Raw genomic sequence first — 23532 nt, 5'->3', positions numbered from 1 at the left:
AGGGTCTCACAGCTCACGCTCACCATAGACTACAGGAGAAGAGGAAGAAGGCAGCAGGCTGGAACAACAGGGAGTAAGGGGTAAGCCAAAGGTCAGGGCGACTAGCAGACAAGGATAAACATAACACGCCAAAGGTCAGGGTAACAAGCAGACAGGGAGAGTCGAGAACAGGCCAAAGTCGGTAACCGGAATCAGACGTAGGAAACACAGCAAGTCAACACGGAGGCTAACACACAATGGTTGATCAGCACTGCTGGCTTGCAGTGCACAGGTTAATATAGGGTTACCTGATAGGGCCTGGGGTGGGGCCATGCTTAGAGGAGAGGTTATAAAACCAGTCAGGTGAGAGGCAGCTGGTCTTTAGAGATGAACACATGGAGACAGGTAAGCTGACAGAGAAAACTCTATTGCATAACCATGACAGTACCCCCCCCTCTTATGAAGCCTCCTCCTCCTCCGCCTGGGCCCTGGCTTAAAGGGAAACTCCAGATGAAACCTCCTCAACAGACGAGGCGCAAAGATCTCAGATGCAGTGATCCAAGACCTCTCCTCAGGACCAAACCCTTCCCAATGTACGAGGTACTGAAGAATGCCTCTATGGCGCCGGGAATCGAGAACTTGACTAACCTCGTACTTAAGATTATCCTCAGAGACCGAAACCGAGGTAGGGAGAGGACGAGAGGACTTATTTAGGGCTAAAGGCTTCTTAGGAATGGGTAAAGGCATAAGAAGACCATCAGGAGTCTGAGCAGGGTCCCCCAGACCCTTAAAGATGAGCTGGACATCAAACACAGGATCATCAGACTGGGCACAAGTCTGTGGATCCCTGAGACCAGGTTGGTTAGAAAGTGATGTGTCACAGAAGTCAAGCTGGATAGCTTCACTGGGCATAGGCTGAACTGGTGCAGAGGCCGACTGAACAGCATTGCCAGGTGCAGTGACCACAAGAATCTCATCACAGAGCGTAGCAACTGTGGAACTGGTAGATGAGTCAGCCTGGGTGTACGTCCAAGGGGGTCCAAGAACAGGCAAAGGTAAATGACCATGCAAACTGGAGTGAATGATCGGCTCAAGTTCACAGGTGGGCTCCTCATCCAGAGTGCCACATGACCCAGAGAGTGCCTCAGCCCGACTATTGCAGGAGACATTCCAGAAATCGCTATATGCAGCAGGAAGAGCAGAAGATACTATGATGGTGGCAACAGGAAGTTTCTCTCTTGGGGTAACCTTGAGTAGGCAGGAAGAGAAACAGGACGAACCCCAAGCCAGGATCCGTTCCAGCAGTCCAGTCAATATGTGGAGAATGGAACCGTAACCAAGGAAGACCTAATATGATAGGAGATGAAGCTTTAGGTAAGACAAGGAAGGATATCCACTCCTGGTGGAGTGTCCCTACCGACATCTTAACAGGAAGGGTCTGGAAGCGAATAGGACCCCCTGGGAGAACAGTGCCATCAATCGCCAAGACCACCAATGGCGTTGAAAGGGGCAAAAGGGTAAGTCTCATGGAAGATGCAGTTTCCCAATCCATGAAATTGCCAGCGGCTCTGGAATCCAGATGTGCCAAGACCGAACGAGAAGAAGACAAGAAGGTGAAGGTGATACTTCAGGGTCTAATATTCCACCTTCCAGATGTATTAGCCCTGATAGTTTTTCCGGGCGAAGAGAACAAGTGTCACGAAAATGACCTTTGGCCCCACAATAGAGACACAGGCCCAGAGTTCTGCGCCTAGCGCATTATTCAGGAGACAACTTGGTGCAGTCCAGCTGCATAGGTTCCTCAGCGGGCAGGGGGTGCTCCTCGGATCGAAGAGAAGGGACTGGGAGCTCAAGCTGCCTAAGGAACGGGGAGTGCTGGCGTCTTTTTCCAGGGCCCTCTCCTGAAAGCGAATATTGATCTGGTTACACAAGGTGATGACACCGTCCAGATCAGCAGGAAGGGATCTTCCTGCTAATTCATCCTTCACTCTATCAGAGAGGCCATGTAAAAAGGTTGCAACTAGGACCTCATTATTCCAGCTCAATTCAGCTGTGGGGATACGGAACAGAAGAGCATACTGTCCCACAGAAGCAGACTCTTGACGGAGACGTAAAAGAGCGCTAGCCGCTGAGGAGACACGACCTGGTTCCTCGAAGATATTCCGAAAAAGTTTCAAAAATCAGACAGGCTAGAAACCACTGGATCATTCAGTTCCCACAGAGGGGCAGCCCAAGCTAGCGCCTCGCCAGACAGGAGGGAAATAATATAGGCTACTTTCGCCCAATCGGACAGGAAGTTTTGGGGCTGAAGTTCAAAATGAATCGTGCACTGGCTAAGGAACCCCCTGCAAGCCTTGGAGTCCCCAGAGAAACGGGCCGGAGCTGGCAGTTGTAATGAATGTGTGGCTGCGACTGGTGCGATAGGTGCCGCAGCAGATAGCGGTTGAGGTTGTTGAACCGGGGGTCCTAATGAGGCCTGAACCTGTTCAAAACGGGATGCCAAATCCTGAAGGAATTGCATCACTTGGGTCTGATGCGATTCCTGGGTCTCAAGTCTGCGAACTAAGCCCTGCAACGGATCATCTGAGGGTAGCGGCACATCAGCTGGGTCCATGGCTGATCAAACTGTTAGGTCACCTGGGACCAGGTGACAGATGCACTCTGTAGGAGTCGGAAGTGCACCGCTAAGGTAGTGGACCCTAGGACTGACTGCTGTGGATTGAACCCTGGAAGGTTCAGGAAGCAGGTCTACAGGATAACTAACATGGATCCCAGTGGGAGCTAGAGCATAGATTCCCCAGGGCGCGGAGTCTAAGAGCCAGCGGGTGTTCACTAGGGATGAGCTTCGGCTGTTCGATCGTTCGCCGAATTGCGAACGATATGGGCCGTTCGTGCCAAATTCGTGTGGCGCATCACGGCCCGTAATTCACTGCGGCATCGCAGTGCATTGCTGGCTGATGATTGGCCAAGCATGCACTATGACCCACATGCTTGGCCAATCACAGCGCCGTTGGTGGAGAGAGCTGTAATTGGCCAAAGCCAGGGTGGCTTTGGCCAATTATGGCTCAGGGGGTTTAGAACACGCCCCACACTATATAAGGCCGCCTGCACGATAGATAGAGAGAGAGAGAGAGACAGTGTCATTTCATTTGAGTTAGCTAGATTAGGCAGGACAGTCAGTGAGTTAGCTGCACTTATAGTGTATTGTGTATATATATGCATCCCAGGTGTTGCATATATATATATATATATATATATACACACACTGTATTCAGTTTAGCTAGATCCGTTCCTGTTATCTTCCTACTGACAGGCAGGCTTGTCTTGTTACAGTATTTACAGCTACCTGAAGAAAATTGTTGGTGTTCTTTTGATCCTATTAGTATCACAGTCAGGCAGCTAGACTATTTACAGTTAGTCTAGTGCGTCCTCCTCACAGTGTTCAGCTAAAGCTACAAGTTAGTGTAGTGCATCCTGCTCACAGTGTTCAGCTAAAACTACAAGTTAGTGTAGTGAGACCTCTGCACAGTGTTCAGCTAAAGCTACAAGTTAGTGTAGTGCGTCCTGCTCAGTGTTCAGCTAAAACTACAAGTTAGTGTAGTGAGACCTCTGCACAGTGTTCAGCTAAAGCTACAAGTTAGTGTAGTGCGTCCTGCTCACAGTGTTCAGCTAAAACTACAAGTTAGTGTAGTGAGACCTCTGCACAGTGTTCAGCTAAAGCTACAAGTTAGTGTAGTGCGTCCTGCTCACAGTGTTCAGCTAAAACTACAAGTTAGTGTAGTGAGACCTCTGCACAGTGTTCAGCTAAAGCTACAAGTTAGTGTACTGCGTCCTGCTCACAGTGTTCAGCTAAAACTACAAGTTAGTGTAGTGAGACCTCTGCACAGTGTTCAGCTAAAGCTACAAGTTAGTGTAGTTCGTCCTGCTCACAGTGTTCAGCTAAAACTACAAGTTATGGGGCATACACACGGTCAGACTTTTCGTCTACAAAAGTCCAACGGACATCGACGGACTAAAGCTGGCTGGTAATCCGATCGTGTGTGGGCTTCCCCGGACTTTCAGCTGACTTTTTCAGCCTCAAATCCGACGGACTTTAGATTTGAAACATGCTTCAAATCTTTACGTCGTAAGTACGACGGACCCCGAAATCCGCTCGTCTGTGTGCTAGTCCGACGGACAAAAACCCACGCTAGGGCAGCTATTGGCTACTGGCTATGAACTTCCTTATTTTAGTCTGGTGTACGTCATCACGTACGAATCCGTCGGACTTTTGTGTGGTCGTGTGTAGGCAAGTCCGTTCGTTAGAAAGTCTGCCACAAGTCCGCCGCAAGTCTGCCGAAAGTCCGCCGGAAGTCTGTCGGACAGGCTGTCGGACTTTTTTAGCTGAAAAGTCCGACCGTGTGTACGGGGCATTAGTGTAGTGAGACCTCTGCACAGTGTTCAGCTAAAGCTACAAGTTAGTGTAGTGCGTCCTGCTCACAGTGTTCAGCTAAAACTACAAGTTAGTGTCGTGAGACCTCTGCACAGTGTTCAGCTAAAGCTACAAGTTAGTGTAGTGCGTCCTGCTCACAGTGTTCAGCTAAAACTACAAGTTAGTGTCGTGAGACCTCTGCACAGTGTTCAGCTAAAGCTACAAGTTAGTATACTGCATCCTGCTCACAGTGTTCAGCTAAAGCTACAAGTTAGTGTAGTGCGTCCTGCTCAGTGTTCAGCTAAAACTACAAGTTAGTGTAGCGAGACCTCTGCACAGTGTTCAGCTAAAGCTACACGTTAGTGTACTGCGTCCTGCTCACAGTGTTCAGCTAAAACTACAAGTTAGTGTAGTGAGACCTCTGCACAGTGTTCAGCTAAAGCTACAAGTTAGTGTACTGCGTCCTGCTCACAGTGTTCAGCTAAATCTACAAGTTAGTGTAGTGAGACCTCTGCACAGTGTTCAGCTAAAGCTACAAGTTAGTGTAGTGCGTCCTGCTCAGTGTTCAGCTAAAACTACAAGTTAGTGTAGTGCATCCTGCTCACAGTGTTCAGCTAAAACTACAAGTTAGTGTAGTGTGACCTCTGCACAGTGTTTACCTAAAGCTATATGTAGAAGGTTGGTGGTGTTTTCCTGATCCTATCACTACCTCAGGCAGCTAAAAAAGCTACAAGTTATTTTTTGGCAAGCCCTGCACAGTGTTCAGCTAAAGCTACCTGTAGAAGGTTGGTGGTGTTCTCATACTACAGGCAGGCAGTTGATTTTGCTAGCTGCAGTATCAGTACATATATATATATATATATATATATATCCCAGCTTAGTGCAGCTACAGGCCATTATTATGTCTGGAAGGCCAACAAGGAGAGGCAGACAGTCACAAGCCAATAAAAGAGGGCAAGCAGGCTCTGTGTCTAGAGGCAACAGTGCTGGTCGCGGAGACGGTGCATCCTCATCAGCACGTGGCCGTGGGACACGCTTGGCCTTTTTTTCGGCAGCTGGCCGCGTTGAGCCGCAACATGCGGAAGACTTGGTCAAGTGGATGACCAAGCCGTCCTCATCCTCCTCATCCTCTCTCACCCATGCTCAGGGTACTTTGTCTGGCAAAGCAGCGGCCTCTTCCCTCGGCTCAATGTCATCAGTGACTCCTTCCCTAGCCCCACCATGTCCTCCTGAGGAGTCCCTTGAACTGTTTGACCACAGTGTTGGGTACATGCTCCAGGAGGATGCCCAGCGTTTGGAAGGTTCTGATGATGATACTGAGCTAGATGAAGGCAGTAACGTGAGCATGGACAGAGGGGGTGCCCAAGAAGGACAGCAATATGGCAGTCATGCTCCCCCTGCTGCAGCATACTGCCAGGTTTGCTCCAGTGATGAGGAGGGAGGTGATGATGAGGTCACTGACTCAATGTGGGTGCCTGATAGGAGAGAGGAGGAGGAGGAGGAGGTGGCACATCACCAACGAAGCAGGATGCCCTCCAGGGGCCAGCCTAAGGGCAGCACACTGACTGCATCACACCCCAAAGCTCCGCATGTGCAGGGCGCTGCAGTCTCTGCGCGTTATTAAAAAAGTTCTTTGGTGTGGGCCTTTTTTGAGACGAGAGCATCAGATCACACCGCTGCTATTTGCAACATATGTCTCAAGCGTATCTCGTGTGGCCAAAACATCTCCCGCTTGGGCACCACATGCTTGACCAGACATATGTTGACCTGCCATGCAGTTCGTTGGCAAGCGTATTTAAAAGACCCACACCAAAGAACAAAGAGGACCTCTCCTTGCTCCTCATCAGCTGAGATCTCCAACCCCACTATACCTTCAGTCCTCTCTGAGACCTGCACTGAGAGGAATGAAGGTGTAGAATTAGGTGTGTCACAGCCAAGTACTTGTGGGCAATCTGCTTTTGGTACACCGACGTCAGATTGTACCAGGCAAATTTCCCTGCCCCAGCTGCTGCACCACCGAAAGAAGTTCGCTCCCAGCCATCCACATGCCCAGCGGTTGAATGCTAGCTTGGCAAAATTGCTAGCACTTCAACTGCTGCCTTTTCAGTTGGTAGACTCCATCCCCTTCTGTGAGTTTGTGGAATGTGCGGTTCCTCAGTGGCAGGTACCCAAACACCACTTTTTCTCACGGAAGACGATTCCGGCTTTCTACCAGCATGTGGAAGGCAATGTTTTGGCCTCGCTGGTTCTTAGGCAGGTACCCGGGCTTACAGGATGTCCTGAGGCAGGCCAGGAAAGTCGGTGTGCATTTCCACCGGTCATATAATGTCAGTGCTTGGCTGGCAGACCTCCAAAAGAAGTTTAACCTGGCCAAGAACCACCTAATCTGTGACATGCCCACCAGGTGGAACACAACGTTGGCCATGCCGCAGCGGCTGCACACGCAGCAGAGGGCCATCAATGAGTACCTGTGCGACTATAGCACCAGGACAGGGTCAGGGGAGCTTGTTTTTTTTTCCCCACGCCAGTGGGCCATGATCAGGGATGCATGCACTGTCACCATTTGAGGAGGCCACGAGGATGGTGAGCAGTGACAAAGCATGCATCAGTGACACTGTCCCCCTTGTCCACCTGTTGGAGCACACGCTGCGTGGAATAATGGACAGGGCACTTGAGGCAGAACAGAGGCAGGAAGAGGAGGACTTCCTTAGCTCTCAAGGCCCCCTTTATCCAGACAGTGTTCCTGCGTGCCCACCGATCACACAGGAAGAGGATGAGGAGGAGGAGGAGGATTGTGTAAGTATGGAGGTGGAGCCTGGCACTCAGCATCAGCAGCAGTCTTTAAGGGATCAGTCCCAAGAAACACATGGACTTGTATGTGGCTGGGAGGAGGTGGCTGCACACCATGTCGTCCTTAGTGACCCAGAGGACTCCGGACCGAATGCCTCAGCAAACTTACGCTGCATGGCCTCCCTGATCCTGCAAAGCCTGCGTAAGGATCCACGTATTCGGTATCAAGGAGAAGGACCAATACTGGCTGGCAACCCTCCTTGATCCACGTTACAAGGGTAAGGTTGCAGACCTTATCTTGCGATCGCAGAGGGAGCAGAGGATGAAACATCTTCGGGAGGCCTTGCAGAAAGGTCTGTGCAACGCGTTCCCAGAGACTGGGAGGTTACAAACTCCTGTTTCTGGACAACGTGTTGCTGAGGCTTCGGTCAAAGAAGGAGCGGTGGAGAATGTTCCAGCAACCATCGCTAGCGTCTGTTTTACATGGTGCAGGAATACCTAGGGGCAAGATCTGACTTGGACACCTTTCCCACTGAAAATCCTCTGGGTTACTGGGTCTTGAGGATGGATCATTGGCCAGAGCTTGCACAGTATGCAATTGAGCTACTGGCCTGTCCTGCATCCAGCGTTCTTTCTGAATGCACATTCAGTGCTGCTGGAGGCTTTGTAACCGATCACAGGGTGCGTCTGTCCACCGACTCGGTCGATCGACTGACCTTCATAAAAATGAATCAGTCTTGGATCACCACCAGCTACCAAGCATCTGATGCTGATGTAACCTAATAATTTTTTTTTTAAATCTCAGATCTCTTCAAAGACTGCCTATGCTGATGCTGAGTGACTATCCCTGAGTAATTATACTCTTCCTCCTCAATGATCATGTTGATAGCTTGTAAGAAAATTTTTGGTTCTGGGCGCCACCACCAGTGCCTAAGGCCCAATTTTTCAACCCCTGTTTAACAGGGGCATGTAATTACAATTTTTGATGCAATACTTTGCAGCAGGGCTCGTTTCTGCGTTCCAACTAGAGTATCTGTGAGGGGTTGCAGTGTTGTGGCACCAGTGCCTAAGGCCCAATTTTTCAGCCCCTGTTCAACAGGGGCATGTAATTACAATTCTTGATATAATATTTCACAGCAGGGCCCGTTTCTGCGCCCACCAAGAGCGAGTGAGGACTTACAGTGTTGTGGCACTAGCACCACCACCACCCAAGGCTCAATTTTTCTGCCCCTGTTCAACAGGGGCATGTAATTACAATTCTTGATCTAATATTTCACAGCAGGGCCCTGTGAGGGCTTACAGTGTTGTTGCCACAACAACACCTAAGGCCCAAATTTCTGCTGAGTATATAGGTCAGGCCCCTACTTTCAAACATCCAACTTACAAATGACTCCTACTTTTGCAAACGGAAGGAGACAACAGGAAGTGAGATGAAATCTACCCCTAGGAAGGGAAATTCTCTCCTGTAAGAGTTAATATGGGAAAAACGTTTCTCCTTTCCACTGATGTTTTATCACCAATCCTTGTTTCACAAAAAAACCCAAATTTTCAAAAAACATTTGTCATTGGGACAAAAAATGAGGTGAAATCTTCTGAAGAGGAGCACAGACAGCAAAACAAATGTCACAGGGGTGACAACCCTTCCCTAGGTTTTCCAAAAAGCTTAAAATAGATTTTTTGGCTGGAGCTAAACACGTTAAAAATGTACCAGTTCAAAATTACAAACAGATTCTACTTAACAACAAACCTACAGTCCCTGTCTTGTTTGCACCGCCTGTATACTGCTGTTCAGAGTATATAGGGCCTGGTGGCCCCACGCCTTTCCTTTTTTTAATTTAGGTGCGGGGTTCCCCTTAATATCCATACAAGACCCAAAGGGCCTGGTAATGGACTGGGGGGTACCCATGCTGTTTGCCTCACTGATTTTCATCCATATTGCCAGGACCCGACATTACATTAAAGCCGCAAGCAGTTTTAACCACTTCATTACCCAGCTATAGTCATATGACGTCCTGGGATGGGATCTCCCATCCTGGGTGGACGTCATATGATGTCCTGGGATTCCAGGTCGACTAGGGGGCGCGCGCGCGCCGCCGGGAGCTTGTGCCCGCCGCGTTGCTCGGGACCCGGTGGCGTGTGCCCGGCGGCTGCGATGTCCGCCGAACACCCGTGATTGCCCGTTAACCGGGCCGGCATGTGGATCTGTGTGTGTAAACACACAGATCCACGGCCTGTCAGCTCTGAGGAGAGCGATCTGTGTTCCCAGAACGGAGGAACACTGATCGGTCTCCTCCCCTTGAGCGTCCCCTCCCCCTTCAGTTAGTAATCACTCCCTAGGAAACATACTTAACCCCTCCCCGCCCCCTAGTGGTTAACCCCTTCACTGCCTGTCACATTTACACAGTAATCAATGCAATTTTATAGCATTGATCGCTGTATAAATGTGAATGGTCCCAAAAATGTGTCAAAAGTGTCCGATATGTCCGCCATAATGTCGCAGTCACGAAAAAAAATCGCGATCGCCGCTAAAAAAATAAATAATTTTTTTTTTTTAAAAATGCCATAAATCTATCCTGTATTTTGTAGACGCTATAACTTTTGCGCAAACCAATCAATATACGCTTATTGCGATTTTTTTACCAAAAATATGTAGAAGAATACGTATCGGCCGAAACTGAGGAAAAAATTTGTTTTTTAAAAACAAAATTGGGATATTTATTATAGCAAAAAGTAAAAAATATTGTGTTTTTTTCAAAATTGTCGCTCTTCTTTTGTTTATAGCGCAAAAAATAAAAACCTGCAGAGGCGATCAAATACCACCAAAAGAAAGCTCTATTTGTGGTGAAAAAAGGACGTCAATTTTTTTGGGTACAACGTTGCACGACCGCGCAATTGACGTTTAAAGTGCGACAGCGCTAAAAACTAAAAATTGGCCTGGGAAGGAAGGGGGTGAAATTGCCCTGTATTGAACCGGTTAAATGACTTTTTTTCCTTTAAAAATGACATTTTGTGCAGGGACTGTTCTAAGCATGGGAAACACGCGCCACTTTACAGGCATACTATAGACACCCCCCAGGTACGATATTTCAATGAATATTTCACTTTTTTTTTAACTTTAAGCATCATTAAAATCACTGCTCCCGAAAAAATAGCCGTTTTAAAAAGTTTTTTTTGCATTGATACATGTCCCCTGGGGCAGGACCCGGGTCCCCAAACCCTTTTTAGGACAATACCATGCAAATTAGCCTTTAAAATGAGCACTTTTGATTTTGAACGTTCGAGTCCCATAGACTTCAATGGAGTTCTAACGTTCGTGCGAATTTTTGGTCCGTTCGCAGGTTCTGGTGCGAACCGAACCGGGGGGTGTTCGGCTCATCCCTAGTGTTCACCAGAGCCTCTAGTGGTGAGGATGGACTGCGCTGCAGTCTGGCTCCAGGTCGTGGCCCCCAGGGTCTCACAGCTCACGCTCATCGCAGACTACGGGAGAAGAGCAAGGAGGCAGCAGGCTGGAACGACAGGGAGTAAGGGGTAAGCCAAAGGTCAGGGCGACTAGCAGACAGGGATAAACTTAACACACCAAAGGTCAGGGTAACAAGCAGACAGGGAAAGTCGAGAACAGGCCTAAGTCGGTAACAGGAATCAGACGTAGGAAACACAGCAAGTACACACGGAGGCTAACACACAATGGTTGATCAGCACTGTTGACTTGCAGTGCACAGATTAATATAGGGTTCCCTGATAGGGCCTGGGGTGGGGCCATGCTTAGAGGAGAGGTTATAAAATCAGTCAGGTGAGAGGCAGCTGGTCTTTAGAGATGAACACATGGAGACAGGTAAGCTGACAGAGAAAACTCTATTGCATAACCATGACAGCAGGGCAGAGAGTGAGAGTAACATGGAGTGTATCTGGGAGCCCTGACCAATCCCCAACTAGGATTGGCAGGGCAAGTATATATACTCATGGTCAGCCTGCTGGAGGAGGAGTTGTCGGGTGGAAGAACTGAATGATGGAGTGTTAGACTGTCGTGGCCCTAGAGGGAGCCCCCTTTCTTGGGGGGGTGAACTCGGGTCCGGAGCTCGGAAGCTGGAAGGGAGCCTCTCTCTACAAGGTCATTGAGAGGTTTCCTGGAACAGGAGGAGGACAGTTGCAAGCACTGCCGGGCAAGTCATTCAGGAGGGATCCATGCCAGTGTCAGTGAGTAAGAAGCACAGTGAGAAGTTCTGGGTGAGACATGCCAGGATTGGATGTGAAGCCAAAGGGAGAGACTGTGGTGTTGTAGGAGTCAAGTCGCTGCAGCCAGGAGGGTTGGCAGGATTTGCAATGGACTTTCTGGGATCAGTAGTCCACCAAGTTTCAGTTAGCACATTGTCCTTTTTTTCTCTTCAATAATGGTTGCTACCACAGAGGGGATTGCAGACCCCTGCCAGCAAATGGCTATCAGTAAGATGTTGGGACCTCTTCAGACTGAGGCCTAACCATGTGCTAACGGTGACAGGAATCTAAGATTTTATAGTGGAAAAGCAAAGTGACCTTAAGTAGAGTGCTGGAGGAGTGAGAAGTTTAGGAGACTGTAAATTTAGATTCAACTATCTTTATTCAATCAAGTGAAATTCATCATCTGGGCATCCCATGTCCCTTTCCCCATCCAAGTTTAATTCCCTAAATAAAACAACAAAAAACAAGCTAAAGACTGATCATTGACTGAAAGTGTGTCTGAGATGGATGTCTGGCCAAGCAGGGTGATGTGTGGAGCTGAAACACGCAGCGACCCCACGGGGGGAGGGGGGGGGGGGCACCGCTACATATGTTTTTGGTTGTAACATGACAAAATGTGGAAAATTTCAAGGGGAATGAATACTTTTTCAAGGCATTGTATATTTAAGGAGGCTGCAGAAAAACTATTGTGTGTGTTTATCACTGACTGTTGATTGTATTATATTAAGTAGAGGTGCACACTTTTGTGGTTACTTAGCGCAGTGATTGTGTGGTATAATTTTGTAGACTGGATTTTACTTTTGAGTCGTCTTGGTGAGTTGGACACTGCCTGTGGATCTTGTCAAGTTAGCAAATTGTCATATTCTTCTTATAGACTAGGTCTTACGAGGTATGTATTTTGCATATAGCTACATTTTAAACACAACAACCCTCTTGACTATGACTGTCTGCATTCCTCCTTTTTTTCTAGTCTAGTTCTGGAGATCTTTCTTACATAAGATATCGATAAGATAAAGCAAGTCCAGATATAAAACGGTGATTTATAACATATCAGTGGAGACTGGAGGAACTTAAAATGGAAGTTTAGGCAAAAACTAACTAACTCTAATCCTACTCTATGCCACATTCTAACCCTATCTAGCCCTGTAAAGCAAAAATTGCTATACTTAATTGTTCTGCAGCCACTCCGGTCTGATCTCCAGCGGCAGATGCTGTGTGCAGGAGAGAACCGACAATGGCTGGGAAAGGCCTGGGAAGTGACGTCACCCATAAACTTACTATGGGGCTTCCATTGTTGGCTGCCTCTCCTGCAAACACCTACACAGAAGCCACCGCTGACTGCTCAGCGTGGGATCGGACTGGAGCGACTGCAGTACAGATAAGTATAGCGATTTTTACTTTACAGGGCTAGAAAGATTCGTCTTAAAATGTGGCACAGAGTAGGAATAGAGTTAGTTTGTTTTGCCCAAACTTCCACTTTAAGTTCAGCATCAAGGAGAGAAGGAAAAGGGGGAACATGATCGAATTCTTAAAAAATACATGAAGGGTGTTAGTAAAGTTCAGGAGGGCAGGATTTTCCATACGGGGCTAAGATAAGTAACACGGGGACATGGCCTTAAACTAGAAGGAGGAAGTTCAAAACTAACCTTGGAAATAATTTTTTTGCAGAAAAAGTAGTGGAAACTTGGAACAGATTCAGGGCTCAATGGGCCAATTAGCTGCAGTAAATCAGGTTCCCTGGTACTTTTAAAATACATGATTAAATGAATGGTCATTGGTTCTGAAGTTGACAGAAGATTAATATATTTCAGCAACTCCATTGGTCAAGATTGAGAAGGTGAAGAAGGAGGACAAGACCAGCTCTGCACTGTGCTCAGTGATGGGATTCTACCCCAGAAATATCTCAGTGGAAATTCTAATGGATGGCACGATCATGGAGGACTCAGTACTGTCTGAACATCGCACAAATGCTGATGGCACTTACTCTGTTAACAAAACATGGACAATACCAACTGATGTGTCACCAAAAATGTTGTCCTGTTCAGTCCGACATGAAACCCTCTCACCTTCTGTACAAAAAGACCTTCAGCTGGGTTATGAAGGTAAGGCCCTCAGCTTATTCTGCACTTCAAATCATGGTTAGTAAAACTGCAATTTGGAGCTTAGTATATTTTATAAAGAGCATATATACTGATTTTGTTTTATTTTTGTTATGGCAGTGTTTAGCTTAAAATAGATTTGTATGTGTCCCACCTTTTTTTTTCATTCTTGCTGCTTTTTTATTTTTTTTATTATTTAAATAATTATTAAAGTGAAAGTTTAGGCAGAAACTAACTAACTCTAATCCTACTCTATGCCACATTCTAATGCCCCGTACACACGGCCGATGGAAAATGTCTGATCGGAGCGTGTTGTCGGAAATTCCGACCGTGTGTGGGCTCCATCGGACATTTTCCATCGGATTTTCTGACACACAAAGTTGGAGAGCAGGAGACAAAAATTGTCCGACAACAACTTACAACTAAACAAAGGGCTTACAACTAAACAAAGAGGGAGGCAACGCTGGAGAAACTGCAGAAGTGGGCGAAGCCTTGGACCCCCAGGGCAGACATCAATAATTTTTAAGCAAAATTGGTGGCCTGAGGAGTCCATATCTAAGGGAGGGCAGTCTGGTCCAGAAGTCCCAGAGATCCGGAAAGCAGCAGACGACATCTGTGTTCCCAGGCTGTGGTCATACGAGAAACTGCATCTTCTGTCAGACCAGACTGAACCCAGGGCCATCACTCTCAGGTCTTCCTTTCACGCTTCCTTACATGCGGTGGCTGTGGTGGTGGAGTTGTGGCAGCAGGAGGAGGAGGAGGATGGTCCAACTCAACCACGTCGGTCTTGGGTGTTAGTTCCCCACTCACCCCCTTACGTAGCACTTTATACATAAGGTCCTCACAGAGCCTGCGTTGACCCTCCTGCATGCCCTGCAGTTTTGTGGCAGCCATGCAGGCAAAGGCCTCTTCAGGAGTGGGTAAGGCTCTGAGGGACGCAGAAGCCTCCTGGATCAGCCTGAACGCTGAATCCTGCACGGGACTCGGAGTCGTCTTCCTGGCTCTTTTATATGGAAGGTGGAGGGGAGGAACCTGAGACTCAGTCAGGCTGTGACTGGTCCCTGGCTTCTCCTGGCTGCCACTTAGCCCCGCCTCCTCCTGGCTGCCACTAATCACCGCCTCCTCCTGACTGCCACATTCCACAGCCTCCTCCTGGCTGAGGTCTTCCTGTGTATGAAAAAGGGACATAGTTTTAGTATTTTTTTCATCAATCACACACAATTTTCACCTCCTGACTGCTGCAAATTGAATGTTAACAAATATAACAGACTATCCTTCTGAGCCCAGCATTTTTCATTCTTGTCCCAATTTTGGGTGCCCACTACTGTCTATTGATATGTAAAACACTTTCAAGCAGCAATTAGTGATCAATAATAACATCTAGTAAACATAATTTCTTTATTGACCAGAAATCTGTAGAACAATGCTATACCTGACTCCAGCTGGGCTCCTCTACTTCTTCCTGGCTGGAAGGCCCAGGTTGGACATTGGAAGCCTCAGCTGGGGTGGAAGGAAGCGTGGAAGGAAGAGTAGAGAGTGATTCCCTGACTTCAGTGTGGTCTGACAGAAATCGCAGTCTCTCGTAGTACCACAGCCTGGGGACATAAACGTCATCTGCTGCAGCTCCGGACCTCTGGGAATCTGTGACCTTCTTGCGCTCCCTTAGATATGTGCTCCTCAGGCCACCAATTTTGGCTTTTAAATAGGGGATGGTTGCTGTGGGGACCACCGGCTTCACCAACTCCAGCAGTTTCTCCAGCGCTGCCTGCCTCTTCTGTTTATGGTTATAGTGGGGGTGTCTGACCTGCCACAGACAGGGCAGCTCCCTGTATTTGTCAATGAACAGGGGGAGGAAATTTTGGTCGTTGAACCCATCCATTTTCTCTGCAAGACACAACACAAGACAAACCCTAATGTCAGGCCAAACTCCCCTAACCTTGTTACAATATAGGCTTCCATTTCGAAGCAGTATGGGCCCAAGTTTAGATCCTACCTTCGTTATCACGATCGGCGCTTCCGATAAAAAGTGTTTGGGGACCTGGGTCCTGCCCCAGGGGACATGGATCAATGTAAAAAAAAGTTTTAAAAACGGCCATTTTTTCAGGAGCAGTGATTTTAATAATGCTTAAAGTCAAACAATAAAAGTGTAATATCCCTTTAAATTTTGTAGCTGGGGGGTGTCTATAGTATGCCTGTAAAGGGGCGCATGTTTCCTGTGTTTAGAACAGTCTGACAGCAAAATGACATTTCGAAGGAAAAAACCCATTTAAAACTACTCGCGGCTATTGCATTGCCGGTCCGACAATACACATAGAAGTTCATTGATAAAAACGGCATGGGAATTCCCCACAGGGGAACCCCGAACCAAAATTTAAAAAAAAAATGACGTGGGGATCCCCCTAAATTCCATACCAGGCCCTTCAGGTCTGGTATGGATTTTAAGGGGAAACCCGTGCCAAAAAAAAAAACGGCGTGGGGTCCCCCCAAAAATCCATACCAGACCCTTATCCGAGCACGCAACCTGGCAGGCCGCAGGAAAAGAGGGGGGACGAGAGTGCGCCCCCCCTCCTTAACCGTACCAGGCCACATGCCCTCAACATTGGGAGGGTGCTTTGGGGTAGCCCCCCAAAACACCTTGTCCCCATGTTGATGAGGACAAGGGCCTCATCCCCATGCTATGGGTGCGGAGCGGCCCGAGGAGAAGAAGATAGAAGACACCGCGGAGGAGATGCTGGACGAGAACGCCGGAGGAAGAACCAGAAGAAGAAGATGAAGGAAGATAGAAGAAAGAAGAAGCATTTAAATAAAGGAATTGTCAAAAACTGTCTCTTGTCATTTTTAACATTTTTGACAGTTTTTTAGTGAAATGGTAGGGGTAAGTACCCCCTTACCATTTCACACAGGGGGGAGGGCCGGGATCTGGGGGTCCCCTTGTTAAAGGGGGCTTCCAGATTCCCATAAGCCCCCCCGCAGACCCCCACAACCACCGGCCAGGGTTGTGGGGATGAGGCCCTTGTCCTCATCAATATGGGGACAAGGTGTTTTGGGGGGCTACCCCAAAGCACCCTCCCAATGTTGAGGGCATGTGGCCTGGTACGGTTCAGAAAGGGGGGGCGCTCTCTCGTCCCCCCTCTTTTCCTGCGGCCTGCCAGGTTGCGTGCTTGGATAAGGGTCTGGTATGGATTTTTGGGGGGACCCCACGCCGTTTTTTTTTTTTGGCGCGGGGTTCCCCGTAAAATCCGTACCAGACCTGAAGGGTCTGGTATGGAATTTAGGGGGCCCCCACGTCATTTTTTTTTTAAATTTTGGCCGGGTTTCCCCTTAATATCCATACCAGACATGAAGGGCCTGGTATGGAATTTAGGGGGACCCCCACGTCATTTTTTTTTTTTTATTTTGGTTCGGGGTTCCCCTATGGGGAATTCCCATGCTGTTTTTATCAATGAACTTTTATGTGTATTGTCGGAGCGGCAATGCAATAGCCGCGAGTAGTTTTAAATGGGTTTTTTCCTTCGAAATGTCATTTTGCTGTCAGACTGTTCTAAACATGGGAAACATGCGCCCCTTTACAGGCTTACTATAGACGACTCCCAGCTATGAAATTTAAAGGGATATTACACTTTTATTGTTTGACTTTAAGCATTATTAAAATCACTGCTCCTGAAAAAACGGCCATTTTTAAAACTTTTTTTTGCATTGATCCATGTCCCCTGGGGCAGGACCCAGGTCCCCAAACACTTTTTATGACAATAACTTGCATATAAGCCTTTAAAATTAGCACTTTTGATTATTCATGTTCGTGTCCCATAGACTTTAACGGTGTTTGCGTGTTCGAACAAACGTTTTTCCTGTTCGCATGTTCTGGTGCGAACCGAACAGGGGGGTGTTCGGCTCATCCCTAACTGCTAATATAATTTTTATTGACCTCAATAACCAAAAGGCAGGTCAATGCACCCAAAACACCACCTTGCAGAACTTTTTCCAATGCTCTGCAATGGAATGGTTAAGCGTGAACAAGTCCTACTGGAAGCATTGTCTTTTTCAGTAGGGCTTGTTCACACTTATGAATCCTGTGCTATATACTAGACATGTGCAATTCATTTAGTTCCAAATTAGTTTTTCAACGAAGTTCGACAAATTTGTTAATTCGGAAATATTCAAATTAACGAAAACACGCTTAACATATTTTTCTGAAAATTTGAAAGAACGAAAATCTGAAAATAAGAACAAGAATCTGGAATTAAGAACGAAAATCTGAAACAAAAAAACAAAACCTGAAAATTTGAAAATACGAAATAATAACTAACTATTAAATTATAGGTATTGGAATTTCCTTTCAAATTTGGCTGTTAGTGAACTCAACGAATACGAATTTATCCAAAGTTACAAATTATCCGAAATGATGAATACCGCATCTAAAGGAATGAAACGTAACAAATTCTAATTTTTCCGAAGTTACAAATTTATTTGAAATAACGTATTTCGATCATAACGAATGACTCAAAAAACATAGAAAAAAACCAAAAAATCAAATGATACGAAAATAAACACATTTTTAGGCAGTGCACATGTCTACTATATACAGTAATTTAGCTCAACGAGTTGGTGTCATCTACACTTACCATGTGTGCCCTGCACTGGGTCATGTGAGAGTCACATTGGACCTTTGGAAAATTCTATTCTGCCTAGAAACAGCTCACCAAGGGGTCTATGTATAACATGTTTGTTGTGTGGATGTGGTAAGAATTTGCACAGTTTAGGGTGAAAATATGTGCTGTGATATATTTGATTCCTATATTGTCAGCATCGTCTAGGAGCCACAAACATTTTTTTCTTGACTCCGGCATTCTTGGGGAAAAGAAACACAATATGGTGGGGATGACAAAGTAGGAATCACACAAAATTAAGCAAGTATGGCAATTTTCACTCTTGCTGGTCATGGTCACATCTGCACAAGACTTGAAAATTGCTGTTCACAGACGCTCTCCATCCAATCTAACAGATAGGATGGATGATACCCAGGGCTGGTGCAAGGATTTTTGACACCTTAGGTGAAACCTCATTTTGCCGCCCCCCCCCCCCCCTTGGCTCCCCCCCTGACTCCACTCCCTTTGCCCTGCCCATGTAACACATGTGACCTACCTGCCCCCTACACAGATCTAACTAAACTGACCTACCTGACCATTACACTGACCTACCTGACCAACCTACACTGACACATACACTGACCTACCTTACTCCTACACTGACCTACCTGACCCCTACACTAACCTTCCTGACCATTACATCAACCTACTTGACCATTACACTGACCCACCTGACCCCTACACTGACCTACCTGCCCCTACACTAACCTACCTGACCATTACACCAACCTACCTGACCACTAGCCTAACTATTACACTGACCTACCTGACCAACCTACACTAACACATACGCTGACCTACCTTACTCCTACACTGACCTACCTGACCCCTACACTTACCTAGCTGACATTACACCAACCTACCTGACCACTAGCCTGACCATTATACTGACCTACCTGACCCCTACACTGATCTAGCTGACCCCTACACTGACCCCTACACTGACCTACCTGACCACTACACTGACCTACCTGACCCCTACACTGACCTACCTGATTCCAACTTCCTGCAGCACTCACACCCCCCCCAACCCCACACACACAGCTCAATGTAGATCAGTGGGTCTATCCTCCTCTTTACCTCTTCAGAGCTTCATAGTCCATCTCATCAGGACTCTCCTCAGCAGCGGGCGGGCAGTATTGTTTAGGAGTCTCTACCAGCACCATCCAGCCGCTCCTTGGTGTCCCCCACCAGCCAGGAGGTCAGCTAACAGCCACTGCCTGCACCTCTCCCAATGCTCCCTTGATCTCCACTAAGCCCTGCCCCCTCCGCTGCACTCATACAGACACAGGCCGCAACAGCAGGACAGGCTGGAGCAAAGGAGTGCCGGGGCTGGCGCTGTTCAGGTATTACTGTGAGGAGGAGATGTGACAGTGGGGAGCTCAGCGGGACACAACGGGAGATTGGTGGCACCTGCAGCAGATGTGTTTTGCAGGGTTAACGGGGCTCACAGTTCACCTATGCCTGGGGCTTCACCGGGACAGAGGCCGTGGCTGTGCCCTAGGTGGTAGTGCACCCTAGGCAGCTGCCTGGTTTGCCTATTGTTATTGCTGGCCCTGATGATACCAGTGGTGTGCAACCCTCCTTTTCAACTGGTAAAGAATTGTGTTATTCTGAAAAAAAGAATAAGCAGATGTCTAGAGCACACCCTTACATCAGATATCAAGAGCCCCCCACCATCAGATGTCAAGAGTCCCCCACCCTCCCTTACATCGCAGTGTAAAAATTAATGAAGATACTCCTCTACTCTTTGTGGTTGATCCGCTTCTTGCAGTGGCTGGCGTGGTCTCATCCCTCAAGCTTCTTTACAATGACCCAGTCACCTGGTTGGAAAGAATGTAAACTGGTTATTGTGTCAGGGTCCAGGATGGACTCATGAACCCTGTGGTTGACCTTTTGAAGTTCATGTTACAGTAATTGCACCTACCCCATCAGCTGAGAATGTAGGTGACAGCTAATGAGGAAAGTACAATTCTGTTTTTAGTTGACCTTCAAACAAACGTCATATGACAATTACCCCGACATCGGGACTGTGGTCACTGCATAACCTGTGCGTGGCTTACCATCTGGGGTGTAATACCTGCAACCAGTGACAAAAAGGTTCTTAGCATCTGAGATGGGAGCCTCTTTCACCAGACTGCTGTTTGCTGATTCAAATTCTATCAAAGAAAGACAGTCTTGGCACAAACTTGGTTAGAATTAAAGCGGTTAGTATTGTTGGTTTGAAAATGTGTCATTCTCACCACTATCATCCCCTCTTTTCTTCCCTCCTCATTACAAACTGGAGGAAGACATGTAGGGTTTAGAATGGTGCAGAATGAAACAGTGAAATAGCCTATGATACTTTTACCTTCTTATACACCTGTACACACACTTCCAGAAACTCTTTGGACCTGAAAAGATACTTATAAACAAAGGTTATTACTCTATCCTTCAAAGAATAGTAAACAATACAATATTCATGTACATTGGTAAATTGTCACTGACATTCCACAAAACCGATAATAACTAAACCCTCTGTAAATCTTACTTTCACGTTTTTTTTTTACAAAAATACAACAGCGGTGACACGCAAGAGGGCTGTCGCGGTAGGTTCAAACATCTTGTTACCACATACAAACAATGAAATAAAGACAAACATTTAAATACAAATGTGGGGGAGATATTTCATAGTTCCCAAAAACGAAAAATGAAAAAAATCAAAACGACCAGATGGAATGCTGCCTTCACTCTTTTAGCGATAGAAAAAGAATACAATTTGAAAGGCACGAGAGCATTTCGAAATCTTTGCATGGACCAGCCACACAAAGTCCAAAAACAGGCCTGTGTATTTTTAATCACACAAACGTGTACTACACATCCATCAACTCACTCAACATTACAGATTTCTGAAGCCACAGCTGAACTACTTCCAAGGTGTTTTTATTCTGGGGTCTCGTACCTCCAGACATCAAAAGTACCTTCCAAAGGAGTATACCTTACTGTACCCTCTGACCATATCTGCCAATCTTTAAGGGGTCTCATGTCCGGAGCCCCAAACCAGATCTCATGTGAGGTGCAGCTGTCTGACTGGTGTGGAGCCTCATTTTTTTCCCCCAACGCATGGACGGCACATTACCCATGACGATTCGAATCGCTTATGACGGTCCCTGCGTCCAGGGCACCCTTGCACTAGTTTTCGGATCAGTACTGCTTAGTGACTATTTTTACAGTACTGGCACCCGGCATTCTCCGATTATTTTACACAGACTCCCGGTGTGCTAGCGTACTAATCCTCACATTTACATGCTCTACAACCGGTTATCGGCAGCCCTATAAATGTGTTGTCAGACAAACTACAAAGCACCATGAAATCCTCCACTATTCAAAACAATATTATGGCTTCTATCTGTACCTAGATATTACAACAATAACTTGGATGCCTCCTGTTTGCTCTCTACCCAAAACTGTATTACAGTATAAACCTTAATTTAATTTTAAAAAAAAATTATTGCGTCCTTCCAAACACAAGTCAAAAGACCCCAAGCCCCTCCCACCAACTTCCTGTTGCACACCTGAGTAGGAAGAGGGAGGGGGAGGGGAAGCCTCAAATAGCTTCATATTTTGTCTATCAAGACATTAGAAATCTTCACTAGAAACAAACTTCTTTAAAACAACTGGAATAAAAACCTAAATGATTCTACTGGAAATGGAATTCAGTACAAAAATAGAGATATTTTGCTGGAGACTAAAATCAGCATAAACAAAAAGGCAGTTGCAGCAATCGAAAATCAGTCCACGGAAAAATGGTGAATGAAACCCGGACTACAGAAAATGGCCGACATTAACAAATGACAAGACACAAAGTTACATAAAACATGAAATAAAACGTCTTAAACAATACACTCTTGTCGCAAATACAACACAATATTTGACTCAGAGTTAGAACTCCCCCCATGCTATTACCTAGAAACCTGAGACCCCCACAGGGTGTAAACAGCTCCTATTGTGATGTCCCAACAATGCATGGGCACTTGGATATGCGACAGGCATTTCAACTTAAAACCAATATTCAATACAGAAAACGCAATAGTTTCCTTGAAAAGTATGTCAACAGTACAAAAATAGAATTCACAAAATGTTGCCTAGAAGCCAGATTGTAGCTTAAAGCATGTGGCTTTGCACACACAAAGGAATACACAATGGAGCAGCTTCCCCTATAGGAGGGCCCAGAGGTCTTCAAAATGGCCGCCGATTCACATGGTGACCACAACAAAGGCCAGACCCCAACAAAATGGCGCATTTTCCCGCCAAAACTGACCAAGATGGATAAACATTTCAAAGTTCACACACAAAGGAAAAGAAAATGGCCGACCGTAGTCACATGGTAGACAACAAGAGAACAAAAGGAAGTAGCAGACAAAAAACATTTTTCTGCCAAAACCAAAAATTTCTCCCCAAAAAATTACACATTTGAGATACTAAATGAACACTTAGACAAACATTTAAAAGTGTTAAAGTTATGAAAAAGCACAACCTAGGAACACGTGGTAGATGAAATCTGGACCACAGCAAGATGGCCGATGACAAAAAGACCACATTCAAAAGCACAAGCACACAGCTGCCACATACCCTCTTCTCAAGCTCAGTTCACATCAGCTTTCACAGGAACAAGACATTGAGAGATACAGACAGTGAATGCTTGCATGTCTGTTCAGAACATTATAGTTCCCTTCCCCCCGGGCATAGCCCCTTTCAACACAAAAACAACAATGCCTTCCCCTTCACTAAACTCATGGCACCTTTACAAACAGGTTCAGCTACTTACAAAACTACTCAGCCACACACACACACACATTGCAGGCTGCAAATAATCCCAATTCATACATTTCTATTTCTCATATGCATTGCAAACTTGTTACACAGCATCAGTCACACACACACAGGCACACACCAGACATACGATCAAACTTCCAGAATTATTTCAAAAGACGAAAAATTTGTTCTTTTTGCGAAGCAGACCCTCCCCAGTACATCTTAATGATCCGATTCTGAAGGAGGTTCTGTTCACTCCTACGTTCTGGCTCGCCATTTTGTTATGGAAATTTGGTTATACGCAGAGCACACAGCCAAATCTCCTGTTTCTAATCATAATAACAATTTCGTCTAATGATATAAATGCATCTCACCTTTTGATCATATGTCTCTCCTTCTGATGTAGCCCCTCCTCACAAATGTGTGTGCCCCATGCTCACAAATAGACAAAACCTTAAGTTTCCAGTTCCAACATCACACTGCCTGCTCAGCCGTGTGCTGACTCTTTATTAGCATAACAGGAAATCCCAAAGCTTGAGGATTGGGCTTCCAACAGCCGAACACCTCTTACAAAGCTTGTGACCTCACAAGAAATGGA

The 23532-nt window shown here is 46.5% G+C and overlaps 2 protein-coding genes across 2 annotated transcripts in view; both read left to right on the top strand.

Annotated features, from left to right (window-relative positions):
- LOC141148558 (uncharacterized) overlaps positions 1 to 23532 on the top strand; it is a gene marked incomplete in the record, with an annotated part of 670733 nt that overhangs the window by 492267 nt on the left and 154934 nt on the right.
- The window catches only part of LOC141148560 (natural cytotoxicity triggering receptor 3 ligand 1-like), a 66754-nt gene that overhangs the window by 40895 nt on the left and 2327 nt on the right, over positions 1 to 23532 (top strand). Inside the window, exon 3 of the mRNA XM_073636114.1 lies at positions 13207 to 13497. Coding sequence (XP_073492215.1) covers positions 13207 to 13497 — 291 coding nt within the window. The remainder of the gene's footprint in view (positions 1 to 13206; positions 13498 to 23532) is intronic.

Source organism: Aquarana catesbeiana, linkage group LG06 (genome assembly GCF_042186555.1).
Source record: "Aquarana catesbeiana isolate 2022-GZ linkage group LG06, ASM4218655v1, whole genome shotgun sequence".
NCBI classification, from domain to species: Eukaryota; Metazoa; Chordata; class Amphibia; order Anura; family Ranidae; genus Aquarana; species Aquarana catesbeiana.
Note: the sequence above shows the minus strand (reverse complement) of the source record. Positions and strands in the feature narration are given on the sequence as shown.